General features: G+C 44.8%; 1 protein-coding gene across 1 annotated transcript in view; it reads right to left on the reverse strand.

Annotated features, from left to right (window-relative positions):
• Positions 1-624: 624 nt before the first annotated feature.
• LOC8042297 (cytochrome P450 3A14-like) overlaps positions 625-19,729 on the reverse strand; it is a 30,936-nt gene continuing 11,831 nt past the window's right edge. Inside the window, exons 7-14 of the mRNA XM_042294510.1 lie at positions 17,090-17,220; positions 16,246-16,312; positions 15,752-15,824; positions 14,657-14,765; positions 12,893-12,984; positions 12,143-12,283; positions 6,945-7,107; positions 625-1,415 (exon numbers count right to left, since the gene is read on the reverse strand). Coding sequence (XP_042150444.1) covers positions 1,338-1,415; positions 6,945-7,107; positions 12,143-12,283; positions 12,893-12,984; positions 14,657-14,765; positions 15,752-15,824; positions 16,246-16,312; positions 17,090-17,220 — 854 coding nt within the window. The 3' untranslated portion in view covers positions 625-1,337. The remainder of the gene's footprint in view (positions 1,416-6,944; positions 7,108-12,142; positions 12,284-12,892; positions 12,985-14,656; positions 14,766-15,751; positions 15,825-16,245; positions 16,313-17,089; positions 17,221-19,729) is intronic.

The raw sequence follows: 19,729 nt of genomic DNA on the forward strand, positions 1-19,729 counted from the left end.
CGAAGAAGTTATCGCAATCAATTTGTCAGCGACTGTCCGTACAGAAAATGTCTGCGAGTTTACTTTCTCTATCGCCTCAGAATGTGAAAGCAGCCCATCACAGTAAACAATACAACGACCCCCCCCCCCCCATCCCCCAGCAAACGACGCAGCTCAGTAAGCGATCGATTGGGTCTTCATATTGTTATTGGCCGAAGAAAAATGTGCAAGATAAATGTCGCGCGCATTTATTCCTCGCACATCAGATTTTCTCGGTGTACTGGTATTCCCAGCTTCGTCTCCCGCTGGAATGTTAATATGATTGGCTGCTGTTTGCTGTGATTGTCTGTCGCCGTGATCTGCAGAAAACGGAGCTCGGTGCAATATTTAAAGCATATTGGCTCATACAGCTGTTCAGTGATTTTCGTTTATATTATATATATATAATAATTTGTATCTTTGGTGCGGGCTTACTGGTATTTCCTACCTAGTTTCTCCATCATTTCAACTCCTTTTGTTCAGAAGTGTTGGTTGCTCATAAATATCTGAACTTCGTATTTAGCGTAACTTATTCTGACGGTATGCCGCAAATTGAAAAAAGTAAGTTTAATAATACAACACAGTCTGGTTGTAGAACAGGTAATTTTATTGACGAAATCATGCGTGATGGTGCTTCAAACACAACATGTTAAATGATATAAACATTTATACCGTAAATGATAGGATATACTTTGCTAGAATAAGCAGAGCTTTTTTCGGCATATTCCTGACCACCGCACAAAAATGCAGCATTTTACTGTCTTTCAAAATATGAAGTTTTAATGAACATATACTTTAGAAAAGCCGCTATCAGATGAATTGCTAATGTAAAAATTATTAAAGCCGCCCAATCGCTCGGTGTATATACAGTGCAGTAAGATAATCCACACTGTGTATGTTCAAACTGTGGTGGTATTACTATTTAGTTTGTACAAAATTCCACGTGTGTGATTTAAACGAACCAGTTAATATCTTCTACTTAAGCTGTATAGAATAAAATTGTTGAAGCAGATAGTTGTAGATGCAGTTACTTCAAAGTATCTCTGAAAATGAGTTAGGTTATGTATAGTATAAATGTACGCGGCACTCGAAAAAAAAAAAAAAAGGCAAACGCAAAGTAGAACGTGTCGAGTTAACAAAACAAGTTAACGTAAGTGCTTGTTCCCTGTACTTGTTTTCGATTACCCATTTTTTTTGCATGCTTTGTACATTTTTTTAATATAAATATACACAAAGAAAGCCACAGTCTCAATTAATGATTCTCCAAAGTTCCAGCACCCGAGTTAGCTCCAAGAATCTTTGATTTAAAAGGAGCAATATCAAATCCGTGTAAATTTCATCCATGATCCATCGCCGGGTGAAGCCATCATGCCGATGGTTTGTACCTCGATGGCACCCTGAATACACAATAAAAACGCAGTTTCAGTTAAACTCATCACGAAAGCTCATAAATTATTTAAGCTCCGTCAAGTGCGTTTTTCTTTTTTAGTCCCTTCCATGTAGCACAGCTCTTTGAGCCAGAAGTTATTTTTGTCTTGAAATTTAGGGCCATAAATAGACCGAAGAAACCATAATATTGCCGCGCGCAGGATCACGGACTTCTACAACTTTCTCGTTTATTCTTGCTCCGGACATAACTTCTGTCGTTTATCCCTGCTTATGTTGTTCTAGAAGGTGCGTGTTCATTCTCGCCCCGCGCGCGCTACGCTCGAACCTTCTCCGCCGAATCTTCGAGATAGTGACTCACTCTAGATAAGACGCCGCTCGCGACCTTGTCGAGTCTGTCTCGCCCCTGCGCTCCATCCTGCGGTTTCGACGACATCGACGCCCGCGACACTCTGCTGTTTTTTTGTTGTTGTTTTTTTGTACCCTTTTATATTTGGCACAAGTTCGCCGCATTAAACGTTTATATCTTTCTGTTTATTTATTGTTTTTTTTGGTCACCACCCGTGACATTTTGGTGGAGGTGCGGGGTACCGCGTGCCCCTGCCGCGTACCCCTCCGAGGGCCCGCAGTGCAAGTCCGACGCCTAGTCCACGAAGAACCAACGAAAGCACTTCCGAGATCCGGTTCAGTCGTCGCACCTAAGGCCTACACCCGGAATTCGGACCTCTGCCGCCCAAGACTAAGCAGCCAACGAGGCCAACGATAGACAGCCAGTCGTCGCAAAACCCGTCCAATGCCAGCATCGTATACCTGCCCGTCGCACCCAAAACTCCGACGCCTTTCCACGGAGACGCCCGCGAGGACATCGAGGACTGGCTGCAACATTATGAACGTGTGGCCCGACATAACGGGTGGTCAGCTGAGCACTCCTTGCAGAACCTTTACTTTTTGCTGGAAGGAACCGTGAGGCACTGGCTAGAAAACCACAAGGCTTCTTTGACGTCGTAGGAAGTGTGCAAGCAAGAACTGATGAAGACTTTTGCCTGCCACCACCGACGTGAGAGGGCCGAAGATCTCCTGCGAACAAGAACCCAAGGCCTAAATGAAAGCATCACCAGCTTCGTGGAGGATGTTCTCCGCCTGAGCGCCCGCGCCGATCCTCAGGCTACCGAGGAGAAGAAGCTGCACCACCTGATGAGGGGTACAAAAAGCTAGATTTTCGGCGGTCCCATCCGGAATCCCCAAACAACAGTCGACGAGTTCGTCGCGGAGGCGACAAATATGGAACGGGCCCTGCTAGCCGGCGCCAGACACTACCAACGACACCCTGGCGTAACTACTCTGGCGACATCTGGATCCGACCTGGGCACCACCCTCCCCGGCATCCGTGACGTTATCCGTGAAGTCGTCCAGGAGGAATTGAAGAAGTTGCTACCTGCTGCCACAAGCCCAGCTACGCCCTCAGTCGCCGAGATTGACCAGGAAGAACTTCAGCAGGCGCTGCAGCCAGAAGTTCTCGCCAGCGCCACTCCTGAACCACCAAAGCTGAGTTACGCCGCAGCTACCCGACGACCACCGCCCCCTGCTCTCCCGTATACGGGGCCACCTCGACGTGAACCTCTAGCGCCGCAGTATTCACGACGCCATGAAGATCGGGCGTACGTCCGCTCAGAACCAGCTGCTCCATGAAAGACCGACGTGTGGAGGACGGCCGATTGACGCCCGTTGTGTTTCCACTGCGGTGAAGCCAGCCATATTTACCGTCGATGTCCCTACCGACAACTGGGGCTGCGCGGGTTCTACCCCAACGACCCGCGCCCAAGGTACGACGAACGCCCCCGTGACGTCGAGGAGTACCTCCGACGTTTGCCATCTTCAATGCTGCTCCGCCGTGAGTCCCGCTCACCGTCGCCCAGACGTTCAGCGTCTGCAGCGCCACGACCCCGCAGAGAGAGACTGTCGCCCTTGCGTCGCCGGGAAAACTAAGTGCGGCAACGCCTGGAGGTGGCGTTGCCGAAGACGACCGAAGTAAAGAGCCTCCAAGAACGCCGGAGCGCTCCCACTCTCTCGACGCTACGTATCACAACGACGTCCCTGCATCGGTGTCCAACAACCTAAATATAATTATCGACGGCCACGACGCATTGGCACTCGTGGACACCGGAGCGGACTACTCAGTCATTAGTGGGAGGCTCTCTCGCCGCCTGCGAAAAGTGACAACGCCGTGGGAAGGCCCTCAAATACGAACCGCCGGTGGGCACCTCATCACACCAGTCGGGCGATGCACTGCTCGCGTCGAGATCCACGGTAAGACGTGCCCTGTGAAGTTTGTCATTCTGCAGGACTGTTCGAGGGACGTTATCCTCGGAATGGACTTCCCCTGCGAGTATGGCGCCGTCATCGACCTCAGAGCAAGCCGGCTAACTCTGCGAAAACCTGTTTCACCACCGGAGGAACCCGAAGCGACGTCATCCGCGGTCCGTGTCCTCGCAGATCACGTGAACTTACCGCCGCGGTCCAGTGTTTTTGTACCCATCGGGATCGACGGGGCTTTCTGCGGCGACGTTCTGCTCGAGGGAAGCCTCCAGTTGCTTCTAGGAAGAGGAATCGGCGTCGCAAGAGGCCTCGCGGAGCTCCAAGACGGACACACTTTTGCACTCGTAACAAACTTCCGACAGGAGGCTCAGTACCTTACGAAAGGCACCGCCGTGGGTCACGCCGAGGAACTCATGGACTGAGCCGCAATCGCCGGAATAGCATAAGACATCTCTTCGGGGCCACACGGGACAACGCCGCATTCGCAGTTTGACATCGATCCAGTCCTGCCTACCCCACAACGATGACAACTCAGTGACCTTCTCGCCGAGTTCAGTGAGTGCTTCTCCACGTCGTCAAAGGTGCGCCAAACGACGGTTGCGAAACATCGAATTATTACTGATGACGACGCACTTCCTGCTCATCGGTAGCCGTATCGTGTATCTGTGAAAGTTCTAGAAGTCCGTGACCCTGCGCGCGGCATTATTCCCCGCTTTAAAAAGCGCATTGTCCCGATGCAGCACAAAACGAAGCACATAACGACGCCGACTGTTTGTCTAGGGCCCCAGTCGAATCTCCTCCCGAAAGCACTGACGACGACGATGACGCCTGTTTTCTCGGCGCAGTGACAGATGCCGACATGGGAGCACTTCAACGAGACAACCCGGAATTTTGCGCCGTGATCGAACACCTTGAAGGCCGAGGAAGTTCAGTTCCGCGAGTCTTGGCCCGAGACTTGTCAAGCTTCGTTCTGCGGCGAGGCGTGCTCTTTAAGGAGAACTTCGGAACGAGCGACCCTGCCTGGCTGCTGGTTGTTCCGGCCAGCCTGAGAGAAGAAATCTTTCAAGCATGCCACGACGACCCGACGGCTCGACACCTTGGCTACAGCCGGACGCTCGCCCGGATTCGTGACAAGTACTACTGGCCGAGACTCCCGAAAACAGTCCATCTGTACACAAGGTCGTGCCATGAGTGCCAACAACGAAAGAGGCCTCTGACGAAGCCAGCAGGATTCCTGCAGCCGATACCCGCCCCGACAACGCCCTTCCAGCAGGTCGGAATGGACTTACTTGGACCGTTCCCAACATCGACGCAAGGAAATCGGTAGATTATCGTCGCTACCGATTATCTTACACGATACGCCGAGACGAAGGCCATCGGGAACAGCGCTGGAAGTCGCAAAGTTTTTCGTCGAGTCCATCCTCCTTCGACACGGCGCACCCAAAGTGTTGGTCACAAATCGAGGATCATCTTTCATGGCACACCTGACTCAAGAGGTTCTTCGGCTTAGTCACACCAACCATCGACAAACCACCACTTATCATCCGCAGACCAACGGACTAACAGAGCGGCTCAGCAAGACGATCGCTGACATGATCTCCATGTAAGTCGACGTGGAGCACAAGACGTGGGACGAGGTGTTGCCGTACGTTACGTTTGCGTACAACACAGCGGTTCAAGAAACCACGGGAGTGACGCTTTTCCAACTGGTACACGGCCGGGCGGTTACCATAATGCTCGACGCCATGCTGCCTCACGTGCCCACCGATGATGGCAACGACGACGCTCAACTGATCTCCCAGCGCGCGGAGGAAGCTCGTCAGCTGGCAAGAATCAAGATTCAAGACCAACAGCGAGTCGACGCAAGCCGGTATAACCTTCGTCGCCGGGACGTCCACTTTCAACCCGGAGACCGGGTAGGGGTTTGGACACCAATACGGCGCCGCGGTTTCAGCGAGAAGCTTCTGAAACGCTATTTCGGACCCTACAAGATCATCCGACGGCTCGGCGATCTGAACTACGAAGTCCTTCCCGACGGAACGCGTCCATCTGCAAGACGTCAGCCGCGACCCGAGGTGGTGCACGTCGTCCGGCTGAAGCCGTATTACGAACGATAGAACTTTTTACTCTTGTCGACGAGTGAACTGTGGACTCTAAACTGTGGCTCGCGATTCTGTTGTCGTTTTGTTTTGGATTTGTTTTTGTTTTGTTTTTTTCGTTTTGTGCTGCATCGGGACGATGCGCTTTTAAAGCAGGGGATAATACCGCGCGCAGGGTCACGGACTTCTAGAACTTTCTCGTTTATTCTTGCTCCGGACATAAATTATGTCATTTATCCCTGCTTATGTCGTTCTAGAAAGTGCGTGTTCATTCTCGCCCCGCGCGTGCTACGCTCGAACCTTCTCCGCCGAATCTTCGAGATAGTGACTCACTCTAGATAAGACGCCGCTCGCGACCTTGTCGAGTCAGTCTCGCCCCTGCGCTCGATCCTGCGGTTTCGCCGACATCGACGCCCACGACGCTCTGCTGTTTTCTTTCGTACCCTTTTATTTTTGGCACAAGTTCGCCACATTAAACGTTTATTTTTTTCTGTTTATTTTTTTTTTGTCACCACCCGTGACAATATTCATGGTCAGAGAGCTAATTGTGGGGACAATGTATATCATAGTTTCTTCGGTCTATTTATGGTCCTAAATATATATATGCATATATCAAGGTCAACAGCAATACAGTAAATATAAAAGCAGTCTCTGTAATAATTTATATTGAAAGATTTATAGAACTTCTGACTTCTTTCCTACTTCTTCTAAAGTAGATAAAATGTCAAATAAAATAGAATTCATGGAAGCTGGTCTTGACAAGAACATTTTCTCTTTAACTGCATTCTTTAGGTTGCTTATGCAGGTAGCCTTGCGAATTAAGTTTTAAAGGCTAAATACTATATTCGTCTTCCCTGCAGTTCCACCAATCAAACTGAACCGCAATATGTCCGTTAAATGTCTTGATACTGGACAAGAAGGTTATTAAATGACTCGGAAGCAAATTTAATTAACAACGACAAGTATCTTTAATCTAGCTGCCCTAGCTGAGCTGCTCTACATTATGGTTCGTCTTTAAACGAAGGAGGTTAACTTGCCCAATAAGTGCTCTCGAAACCCTTAATGTTTATCTTAACGCAATATCTAGGAGATGACAGCTAATTTTGAATCAAATACAGAAGCTACCTTGTGTGCGTCTCCGAGTTCCATCTTGAAGTTTTGCACCATTCTAGCGGTGAAGTACAGTACTTGAAAAAGAGCCAACTTATATCCGACGCAACAGCGTGGTCCGACACCGAAAGGCTGGAATGCTCTCTTGCAGTACGTTCCTTCGTTTTCGGGACTAAACCTGTAATCGACAATCATAATGCGAGCGTGATACTCGTGGAGCAAACCAGACTTACGCAACCCGTTCCTAGTGACGGCTTACTTCTACCTAGTTACCCGTTCTAACGAAGTAATAACCTAGTTACTTTTAAAAGAAGGAACGGGTAAAAGTATTTTGTGTTTTTGATAAACTAACTAGTAATGGCATTGAATGACTTCTGGAGGGGAACGTCTGCAATAAAAATACTGAACGAAGTTCTCATCCTTAGTTCGCGCCTGTAATCTGCACGACGGTTAAATGCTCAATAGGCCATAAATAGGGTATGTACTTGGACTACTTGGAGATTTATTGTACAGGTTAAAAGCGCTAAAAAGATGACGGAGTAGTTAAAGGGCGACGAAAAGCGTTCTGCGCTAATCGTCGTCCTTTGACCTATAAGTTGTCTTTTTAGCGCTTTTATTGTATACAGGGCCGTAAAATGTTGTACACAAGGTACATCAACATAGCTACAGTTACCCCTAAATGAAGGCGTTATAGAAACAAAACAAAAATATAGAAACTACAGATGTTGGGAGATGCTATGCTACTGTCTGAAAAATGACAGATGCAGAGCAATGATAATATGACACGTTATTTCCAAGCCGAGGCAATGCGTAATTTTTTTTTTTTAAATCTCAGTAAAGAGTAACGTACTTAATTACTTTTTGATTGCGTTACATGTAACGGTGTTTGATTACTTTATTGCAGTAACTATACATGTCTGGAACAAGCTCGCGATCGCCAGTCATAGCTTTTTCCTCATGATTGAATGGTTTAATATTTATTCGCTGAGTTTTCGGGGCGAAACTTAGGTGGTAAACTTTGATGTTCGTCTGGGCCGCAGTACCTTTGTGTCAGTATGTCCGCTTCTTATACAGTTTGGGCTGAAATTCCCACTCCGAACTCTTCCTTGGCATCACTTGCCACAGGCTATATTATGTCTCAAATTATGAAATATTTTAAAGATTGAGACGACGGCTACGCGTTTGACGAATCGACCCACCGATAAATAAATCAATGCTTTAGTCACGATTAATATTTTTAACCAGTTAAGCCGATCAATTTGAGAAAATGAAGGAAAACTTCAACGTGTGACCACGCAGACGTGAACGAGTACACCAGTATGAAGGCAAACTTTCAAAAAAATGTCGACTTAAAGTAAACTGTAACTCCAGACGAATGGAGAAGGTTATACGTGTCCCAGCAACTTCAACACGTGCGAGTGTCCGTTTAGCAGAGCAAAGACAATTCTGAACAATCAAAGGAGTTCACTATTGCCGGAGATTATCAACGCATCTCGGTTCCCTGAGATTAAAGTAATAACTTGTGCGTGTGGGTGTCTTTTGACTGTTGTAAACCCCATATCAAGATTGATTTAAACTTTTAATTTTTACTGCGCCGTTTATTAAATATTCAGCAGAGAAAAAACAGTTAATTTTTACTTTTTAAAAACTATTTTGCATGGGAATGAACGAAACCGATTAGTGGTTTTATACTCGATTATAGGATGGCGATCAATAGGGTTAAACTTTTTAATCGACGAGAAGCCGAGAGGCCAGCCTTGCGTTCTATCACATGTTTTCATGGAAATTCCTTTACAAATAGACCAGTAAACTAAAGAAGCCTGAAGGGTTGTTTCAGCTTATAGTTTCCGCGCAAGCACTTTCGCAAGCTATGCGGAGGGCAAGTTCGTCTGCTTTTTGCGCAGGGGGTAGCGGTGACGTCAGAACGCCGAGCCCTGATTGGTTGATCGCGACCCCCTCTCTGAGCGTCGTCTGCTCCTTTGCGCCGTCGTCTGCTCGCAACGTCGTCTGCGTCTGTCTTACCTTTCCTGCCACTTTCGAAAGTGCAGAAACCAGAGGCCAGGTTCACAAAACGATCTTACGCCAAAAATATGCGTAAGGCAAAACTTGAGTACAAATTTGTATTCCCGAAACGAAATTTTCGTAAGTTTTGCGCAGGTTACGACGAAATCCTACGACAGCTCCGAAGCTGTCTTACGCATTTCTTACGATCAAATCAGCGTGGCCGACAGCGTCGCGGTCGCGACGACCACCGGACGTTTATTTTTCTCCGTGCCCCTCTCACGCGTCCCGACTTCAAGCAGCAAGAAAAACGTAAAAGTACTTAAAACAGACCACGACGAACAAGAACGCTGGATCCACAAACACCCGGGAAGAGTTCCAACGGCCACGATTCCACCGACAACGACCAAGCGAGCTCGGCAGATAGGCTTAGCAGGCACTCCGACTCGGCGACCGTCTGCCCACGACCGGCTGGCGTGCTGAATGGAATATGCCCGCGCGACCCTTGTGAACCTTTCCCGTCTTATACTTTGATTGCTGACCTCAATTTTAAGTTAAGAGGTCAATTTCTTCCTCTTGTCATCTCCTTGTTTTCCGAGGCAACGGTGACTCTCGCCGGTAAAAAAGCGGTGGATCTCCGACAAACGCAGGAAAGGCAAAGCAGCCATCGCTTTGACTAGCAGACGTAAAGCAGACGACGTTAACTGCGCCAACCCACCGACGCCGTTAAAGAGTGAGAAGTTTCGCCGCACACGAAAGGAGGGAAACAGTATTTGGGAGGGAACTTGCGGACACTAACCACGCTCACTCTTGGTTCTTAGCAAACAAACCTCGGCGCCTCGGGACACCTCGCCAGTAAGTCCTTTGACTTCCCTCCTTGATGCGCGTCTGCTAGTTGTTAGACAAAAACAACGTACTGCTCGAGTTATTTCGTTTGCCCTCTCTGAAAGGCGAAGTCGAGCTCGCTCGACTTTCGAAAGTCGCAAGAAATCTGCAGGCAACGTTGCAAGCAGACGACGTTGCAAAGGAGCAGACGACGCTCAGATAGGGGGTCGCGATCAGCCAATCAGGGCTCGGCGTTCTGACATCACCGCGATTTCCTTTCTCATGCGCAGAAGACAAAAATGAGCCCATTTGCGAGGCGTGTAGCACGGCAGCCGTGGCCGTTCCGCACCCGCAGTGCCACATGGCAGGGATATTCTTAAACACCGCGCCTACTCCGCCTACTCTGCGCGACGGGATTGCTCTTTCAGGTTGCAATAACACGATCTCCTTGTGTGCTAGGTACAAAGCAGACGCCGCCGCAGCGCGTGCAGATGTTTGCTTCACGGGCTTTTGCGGGTGCCTCTTTCGGTACTGAGATTCCCAGTGTGATAGAAACCAATCAGCCAATCATCCAACGAAGGGGGCATACCGAGACAAGCACAATTAGCAAAACAATGGGAGTGCAACTTCGTCTGCATCTTTTGCAGGGGTTTTGCTGACTTCGAAACGCCGAGCTCTGACTGACTCTGATATAAGGATAGTGGTAGATCTTAAGGCAGGTTGCTTTGAGCTCAGCTCACTATTCTTCAATCAGAGCCAATAGAGGTTTTTGCGTTCAGACGTCATCACAACCCTTGCAAAAGAAGCAGACGAACTCGTGCTCCAGATTCTGACAAACGACACACCAGGAACAGGCGGCTGCAGTTATGCTTAGCTCGGTGTCTCCATTTCGTTGGTTGTTTGCCTGACTCGTTTCGGTAAGTCGAGGAATCATCGTACTGAAAGAGGCACCCCAAAAAGCGGAAGCAAACACTGGCAAGCGCTCTGGCGGTGTCGCCTAGCAGACGACAAGAAGAGAGTGTGATCGCTACCCGGATAAGTGATTTAACCGCAGAGGGTAGGCGGGGTAGGCGCGGTGTTTCGGAATGAACATTCTGTGTGGTGATGGGGGTACAGAACGGCCACGACTGCCGTGTTACAACTAGTAGTGTCCGCGCAACTACATCCGTAAGTTTGTCTTCAAAGTTTAAATAAATATATTAGAAGGTACTTTTTTTTTTTTTGATTACCCGTAAGATAATGAATGACAGTGCGCAACACCGGATCAGTCTTGGTAAACAGATAGGGGTTTTGAATACTCCCCAGAATGGCGGAGAACAAGGAAATGGGCAGTAAGCCAAAAGTTTTGGCACACGTTTTTTTTTTTTTTTTCTACACTCAGTATTGAGAGGTCAAAGCAGCAGATAGAACGTGCACAGATATTGTTGAATTAGTTTAATGGTATGAATAAGATTACGTACGCTAAAGTGAAAACAAGCGTAGATTTTACTTGTGTGGCAGGCGACCATGACCTGAAAACCAATTTTTCTTATACATTCAATTATTGAGAGTTTGGGTACAAATGCTCAAATGTTAGGATCCTCGCTTAAACGAAGCGAAGAAATATGGCATATCTCTAGCCACCCTCACTGCTTTAATTTTTTTTCGACCCAGTAAAAGCTGCCACCGTGGATAGTCAATGTTTTAAGGGCACTTAATGTTATGTATTGATGGTAGTTGTCTTCCAAATAAACGAGCGAATTAATCAATAATTCAATGCATGCGCTACTTCAAATGTGCCAGGTTGGTACATTCTTTAGAACTTGAAGTCAGCATTTCTCAGTAAAACGGTTCTTGCCATTTCGGCATATCGGATGATATTAGTCTCTCAGCGGTACATTTATATGAATCCAGCAGCGTAGACTTTCAATTTTCCCGGGGGGGGGGGGGGGGGGGGGGGGGCAGGCTGAGTTCTTCCGGGGGAGGGGGGGGGGGGGGGGTGCTGCGCGTTGTTTTTTCGCAAGAACTGGAGATTGAAGCTAAGGAAAACACGCTGGAATTCCATTTCCCATGTATTGTGTGAATAAAAGCATCGTGCGCGCTATTTTGTTTACATGCCGCTACTACCAGCTAATTACACGGCACGTAAACAGCGTCTCGGTAAGGATCACGGCCCGGGCCCGGGGGGGGGGGGGGGGGGGGGGGGGAGGGGTGCTCCCCTTCCCCGCCCCCCGGATTTCAACATGGCCGCACGAGCCCCGTTGCCCCCCCCCCCCCCCCCCATAGTCTACGCCTATGTATGAATCTATGATGGTGTTCTAACGCATTAAGTGAAGGCTATCCCGAAAGGTAAAACTAATATTTAGGGATGTAAACCAACCCGCCATTAAAACGTTGTGCATAGTTACCTGTCAGGATCAAACTTGTTTGGGTCAGTCCAATATTGTGGATCTCTATGTAGTTGCATCACGGGTGCCATGATACACGTTCCGGCCTTAAATGTTGTACCCTTGTACTCAAAGCTGTTTTTTGCAGTTCTTGTGTGGAACCTGGGAATATGGATGACATTTCACGCAAATGAGCAGATTTGTGTTAAATGGGGGAGGCGTTTATATGGCTTAACAAGCAGCCCTTCTATGTAACTGACTCCACATTAATGTTTGATGCACATCAGTTCTCGAGTATTAAAAATTGCCAGCTTTTTAACTAATAAAGGTGCCACATTTGAATTACGTAAATTGAATATATGGATGGTTATTCTACGAAAATTAGCTTATTTTGAAACACTTACTCACGGAAGTGTGAAGACGGAAAGTATACAATTTTATAGTTTACAATCACCACGAGGACACATATTATTAGTATTACAGGTCAGTATTTTTTTCTGAAAGCCGAGGGCATTCAATCTAGACTTCTACCACATTTTACAAATTTATAAAAACGCACATAATTTTAATACTAAGAGTACCTAGGTGAACCTACCCGAAACAACTGCGTCGTCTGAAAGGTTTCACTCTATTCTGGGTACGTACAGACTCCTGATCACATACCTGAGTTTTGTTTACCTAATGTTTACGCTTTGTCCGTTGGAAAATATGGAAGAATAAAATGCAAAACAGTGCTGCCTCAAGAATTCGAGCCAAGGGATGCCAACTCACGTAAGTGAGGGGGGGTATAATCGCAGCGTCTCGTTCATGACCTGCGTCATATAGTTCAGTTTGTGAACCGTGGTGTCATAATCCAGACATCCCTGTTGGATTATATATTCAAGAAATAATATAATTAATAACACGAAGCCAACACGCCTTTTTCTGGGTTGAATAGCGCAACACACCTGGGTAAAATAAGACACCCTCTGCTATTTAAGTAATATGTAGAAATGGACGCATGTTAGGAGAGTAACAACATATACGTAACGACCCAGATGTTTAACCTTTTAAGAAGGAAAGATTTAATTTAAAATGCGTCAAATTAAATGTTAAATGTTACATATATCACATGAGGGGTAGGTGCTCATATGCAGAGCCGTATATGTAGAGAGTTTGGTCATTCGTTGGAAAGTTTAGTAGAGAAATGAGGAGGTGCTGTTGGCCTAAATCGGGCTGGGCGTGTTCCAGAGCGTCTTCAGAAACTCGAATGTGACCAACCAGAAGCCGGAAATAATACCCTGGCGGTGGTCGCGAGAAACAAACCTGATAACTGCATCGGAGTAACTCTCGGTGACTGAAAATATGGTACACATCATGTTTCAATCGCGCTCATTAAAAATGATGGTAGAAGAGTGTGACTAGCGGAACGATCGACATAATCCGAACGCCAAGTGCCGAGGGCCGGGAATCTGCCGTCTGAGCGGTCACACTCTGTCCGAGCAAAACAGAGTTGAGCGGCGCATTTGCTTCTTACATCTTTCTGCATGATCATGATCAAAACAACACGTGCACCCTATTTCCAACCACGAAGAGTCACTACACTTCCATCTTACGTGCTTATTAAAACCATATACGAACATATATCTTTAATCAGAACTGTTTCTCGCTACCACCGCTAGGGCATTCTTTTCGGATTCTGGTTGGTCAAGAGAGCATGCCAAGCCCTCTTTCCGAATCCGAAGTACGCCCTGGCTCTGCCCGCGCCTCCCATTGACAAAACTCTCTGTGTGCACGGCTCTGCTCAGATGTACAATATTATATAATATTATGTGTTGGTTTTATGCGCTTAAATAAGATTTTTCGCTGTGTAATATGAAGATTATGCATATAGTGTAACTTGGAATAAGAATAATTTAAATGATGAGTAACCTATGGACTGCTATAGGAAAACATTATTGTTGCAAATTAGGAACACATATATATTAATATAGACGAACTATACATTCTTCGTGTAGATTTTAAAAATATTCGACGTGGGCGTTTAGAATTTGGAGGAAGAAGGCTTTACTATTGTTTTTCTTCATTTTATGATTTTTTTAGCTAGCAGTTTTCCGAATTATGTAATGTGCGTGAGCGGCTGCGGAATAAATTAGTTTTTTAGGTGGCGTCAATTTTTGTTTTTGTGTTAAATTTACTTATAAACATGAATAAATGCCGTCTTCATATGACTTCTTTGAATTTAATAAAATATTATTGTGTAATCTCTTATGACTTTTCCTTAAATCATAAATTGGTGATGTGTTCTTGTTTTTTCTTAAATATGAGCCAATACATTGTTTGCTCTTTTTGATTCTCACATTTTAATCCCAGAAACAAAACGTGTCACGCTGTTAATAAAATGTAACGTGTCACTTACTGAAAAATAATAAGATCTGATCTCACTTTTTTGATGTCTCGACAAAGAAAAGGCATACAGTGAATTACTTGTTTGACAGGTAATGTAGTTAAATATTTAGTACCCTTGGTAGTGAGTAAATATTACAGGAGCATTACCGAGCTTGAAATTGCGTCCTTCACTTCCTGCCTCACTTTCTCTTGAATTTCTGGATGCATAGCGAGTAACATGGACATAAAGCTCAATGTCACCGCAGTGGTCTGAAATCTGTAAAAATAATCATTGATTTATAAGCATTTAAACTTTATAAATTGTTACATGTTCAGGATGAGACATTATCTAAAATTATCCGTCAATTTTTATTTCTTAATCTTCTTAAACTGTTGGAATTATGGTATTTAAATATGCATTTCCAGCTCATTCTAATTTTCGGTTTTGTATACATATATCAATTACGAATCAAATGTGATACCACACTTTGACTCCAAATGCCCATGAATATTTTTATCATCATCAGTGGCAAAAAGTGTGAAGAGAAAGCGGCATTTCAAAGATCGCCCTTGTCTTTGACACCTCAAATAGATTTAAAATTAAAAAAAACGCGTTGCGACGTCTGCGTTAAACTAGATGGAGCGAAACTCCAATTCTGGAACCACGGATTTACCAAAAATATCTACAATAATTATTTCTAAATGTACCTGAGTTGATGCTGTAAAAAGTAAAGCTCCCACAAACGGCTGGAGATTCCCGCTTTCAGTTGGACGCTGACATGCTCAAATAAACAAAAAAAAATCCTTTCTACACAGACCACTACAGTAAAGGCATGTCATAAAACCGCTCTGCTTAGTTCTAAAAGCATAATAATCATTTTCGTTTGAGCGCTTTTATGATCGACAACGCCATTATTGGGAATTCGGACGCATTCCGGTTGGCTGTCTGCGACATATAAATTTCGGCTTTCCTCACTCTTACCGTTACTCAGAGCTTAAGATGAACTGGCCATGGCTCGTTTTGAGCGTCTTATTCTTACACAGCTGGCAGTAATATTTAGGCATTACAGGCCAATAACTGAAGGAATCAAGAAGCAAGAAGGGTGAATATCAGAAGCCTCGCCAAGCATCTTTTAAGCATTCAGAAGCCGTAAGGAAACAAACGACTAATCAGATTTTATTTCTTATTAACCGTGGTGAAGATAAAGGGTGTTAGAAACGTGTTTATTAAAAGGCAAAATGTCGCCGAACGTTTTCGCTTACCCTCCAAGAAAGAGAACTGTCGTCAGCAACACCAACTCTTCTTCGGACAGGCGCCGAAATTCTTGAAGCCCGCCTGTTTGTTTAAAGTATATATATATATATATATATGTGTATTTGCATATAAGATATCCTTCATATTAGAAAAAGAGTGAGGTTAAAGACACAATGGTTCCATGCCTAGATTTTTTCTTTTGCGTTCACCTTGTATTATGTACACAAACATGAGACTAAAAAACCTTTTTCTGTAAACCTTGGAGCTGTTTTAAGTAAATCTTAAGTTTCTTTGAGAAGAGGTTTGTAAAAGCTAAATATATCTTAAAGTTTATCACCATGATCATGGCAGGTTTTTTTGTGAAGTGTTCGCGTCTACTTTCAAACAAAGTATTTTGGGAGTACAAAATATTGTAAAAGACACTTATTCTTATTTTTTCTACTAAACTAGGATGTGATTTAACATTCGACCACGAACCACCTAGGTGATTCGAATTCGATACCTTTCGTAAAGTGCTTGGAATGCAGTTCGGCTTCCAATAGGTTCTGCAGCATGTCGTTTCTTCGTAGCTGAAAGGCATATGGCAGTTTTTATTCAGTGATGTGCATGAAGACGAAAGTTTTATTTTAAATTACAAAGTATATATCTGAGAAAAATTTTAAATTATGCCAACGTGTACAATTCGAATCATTGCAGAAACATCAGAGGCCCTCACTTAAGGCTGGTTCCCACACTTGGGACTGCTTACATCTGCAGAAGCTTATAAATGACTTCAAACATCTTTAGACGTAAGCCGTCACAAGAGGCTGAACCGGCACTTAGATTAAAAATTTAATAGCCTATGAATGTGATAAAAACTGAAAAAAGTCTACCAGTCCTCACATAAGCAATCGTTAATAAGGTACACAACAATTAGGCGTGGCAATTTGTTTTTTAGTTGTAGACTGGTATTAAAAGTAAGCTATTACATTTGAAAGCTGCTAGTTTGTTACTTTGGTACTTCGGGTGTATAGTAATTAACTAGAATATTTTAGACGCGATAGTTTTGTTGCTGATTAATGATATCAAGGTTTTTCCAATGCAAATTATAATAGAAACATCGGCCTGAAAACGTTGATAGTCCTTTCATATGCTTATGATAACAATAAACGCAGTGCAAGAGGTTGCTTCCAGATCACTTATAGCATTAACAGTAACAATAAAGATTAACAAAAGTAGTATAACCGAGTATTGCAATCCACGTGCTCATTGCAATGCCGAAATTCAATCTTTAAAACTTTTTAAGAATGAATTTAAAGCTTTGCTTCGACACATGGGCGGTATGGTCACAGAAACAAGCCGCATACTTTAGGATTTTTCGTTCTGAGTCGAACAACCTTCTTCATCTCTTCGGCAAATATATTCATGGTAAAACTTCCGAGTATTCGATTAATCCAAAAGAATGGCTTCATAAACACTCCGAGTGTCGTCGTGCATTCTGCAGAAAGATGGGAAATATTTTCAAAATTATTGTTGGTACCTGCATGAAAGCAAAAATAAAAAGTCGTTTTTTATGACACTTAAGATTGCTTTTTGTATATTTTAATTACAATGTATCTGAAATCCCGGTTAGGGTAGTTAAGTAAATTTAAATATGAGTCCTTCAAGGCATCAGCTAGCTTTGAAGTTTTTTTTTGCTAGATGTGCATTTGTCTTGACGCTTAGTTTTATGGAAGGAGTACTTTGTAGACACCAGCCAATTTCTTAATCGCGCCCGGCGTTTTGTGCAGGCTTAGTCTTTCATGTAATGCGAGACATAACTTAAAGTTATATTTCAAACTGATTTTACAAAACGCCGTTAAATGATAGTTGAAAATTACTCAGTATGCGTATCTAGTTATAAGTTGCATCTCATAAATTAAACTCGTGTTGAAACAGAGATATATGCAATTGAGGGCACGTGCTTCAAACTCAGCAGGTCACGATTTAGAGTGTTGTAGTTGATCTGATTGGTATACCTACTGAATTTGACTTCTTATTTAATATTTGTGCTTTGTGCATTAAAATATGTCTGACGCAGATATACCCGCAACGCACCTTCTACCATGTTGATAAAATAAAAAAAATATCATGCCAGTTCGCGGTACGTGAAGCTGGAGTTATCTACTTTGATACCTCTTTTTATGGTTCTGCTTCTTTTGTCCCATATATGTGTAATGAAAGAGCCTTTAGTAAAGTCTCACGCATATACCAAAAGCCTGGTGCATAGAGTACTGGTGCAGTTACAAGTAGAATTCTGTGACAGCGGCGAACATTAGAACTACAGTTCGCGTCGGGAGGAAGTGTTTCGCTTTCTTTCCTTCCTCCTCCGCGGTGGAGGAGGCGGGAGAGCTAACACAACTGCACTTCCGGATTCGAACCATAGTTCTAGCTCTCGCCATTTGGAGTTGTTCTGTACGTGGCAAAGGTTCAAACATTATAGTCGGCAGGTGCATCGTTAGGCAGAGCGCTGACACGAAAAGAGGCCACTTTGAAACATTCGTTAATTTTTTCATTTGTTTAAAAAAAAGGAAATCACCATCAGTGGATCCGGTTTTATTTCTGGGTCGCCCATCTCTCCATGTGCGAACAATGAAGACCAAAAGGCGAGAGTACAGAGATGCGTTCAAAAATCGTTTACAATCTTTCTGGCCCCTCGAAACGAAAGTAACACAACCTTATAGTTCAATGTTAACTGGAATCTTTGAGCGCGCTACCTCTGATCCCAACTCCAGCAATGTTGTGCATTTCAAGCCAAGCACATGCAGAGTTACTAACAACTTAAGAAGCAGAGGGATTCGCGTCTAATGTTCACGCTTCTTTGTGAATCGTTGGTTGGCGTTCCTATTGGCTTAAGTTGAAATTCTATGGAATAACCAGAGATAATAAGGGCGATCGAGATTTGACACTCTCTGAACTCCCTAAGCTGTCAGAAACGTTTTCCTCAATGACAGCTTAAAAAAAAAACGCATGGAGTGGCTTATTATACGTGTGCTTCTTTCTTCGTGATTTCTTCTTCGGCGTTATAATCGGCGAATGCGGCAACCTTATTGGCTGCAATCTGAAAACGAGACACTCGGGTCCTCAATACGCCATGCATTTCCTGCGTTGACACTCACTATTGGCGGCGTGCCCGACCAAAAGCGGCGCTGTGCTCGGCATTGGGGATTGGCCGAGCCATAGCTTCTTCGTGTAATGATGATGCTTACCAAGTCGCCGCCTTAGAGGGAGGCAAATTCTGCCAGTCACGGCGAGGTATATCCTGGTCGTGATGTCACAAGCGGAAACGATAAGAGGGTGCCGGCGATATACCTCGGCGCCAATAGTGAATTTAACAAAATCAGTTGCCTCATCAAAAACGATACTCCTACGCGCCAATTTATCGCGTTTAACCTACCTACTGCGAACCTGCTTAAGAAAATACGCAAAAGAAGTACATGTTTTGCGGTCGACGTAAAAAAAGGGTGCACAGTTAGCCAACACGAGATACGTTATCTTTGTACAGTTAAGGTATCGCTGATACACGCTCTCGATAAAGAATAAAACGCAGAGTTAAAGAAGTCGCCTTGTTCTGTTATCGGTAATACACTCCCGTAGTATCTATCGGCTGAAATGAATCCAAAATATGCGTGAGTAGAATATTTCTTGGAGAGAAGGAATGCAGACGTAATATCAGCGGACTTCATTTCCGCAACTCTACTGACCGGAGTCTGTCCATGGACACGGCCACTGAGGCGGATAGCTTTATCGACAGATAAGAAGCAGCAGCCGCATGCAGTCAGCAGAGGAGTCCAGCTGACAGCGTTCGCACATGAATGTGCTTTGTGTGCTAACGGTCATACTCCCCGAAGGAAAAATCCATCAATGTAACGCTGTTTGGCAGTCAATGTTTTCTAGTGGACCGCTGACTGTGCCCGACTGTACGTCAAGCATGTCTGATTGGCCAACAAGTTACTCTGACCGACAGT

The sequence above is a fragment of the Ixodes scapularis genome, unplaced genomic scaffold (genome assembly GCF_016920785.2).
Source record: "Ixodes scapularis isolate PalLabHiFi unplaced genomic scaffold, ASM1692078v2 PGA_scaffold6__148_contigs__length_123643588, whole genome shotgun sequence".
NCBI classification, from domain to species: Eukaryota; Metazoa; Arthropoda; class Arachnida; order Ixodida; family Ixodidae; genus Ixodes; species Ixodes scapularis.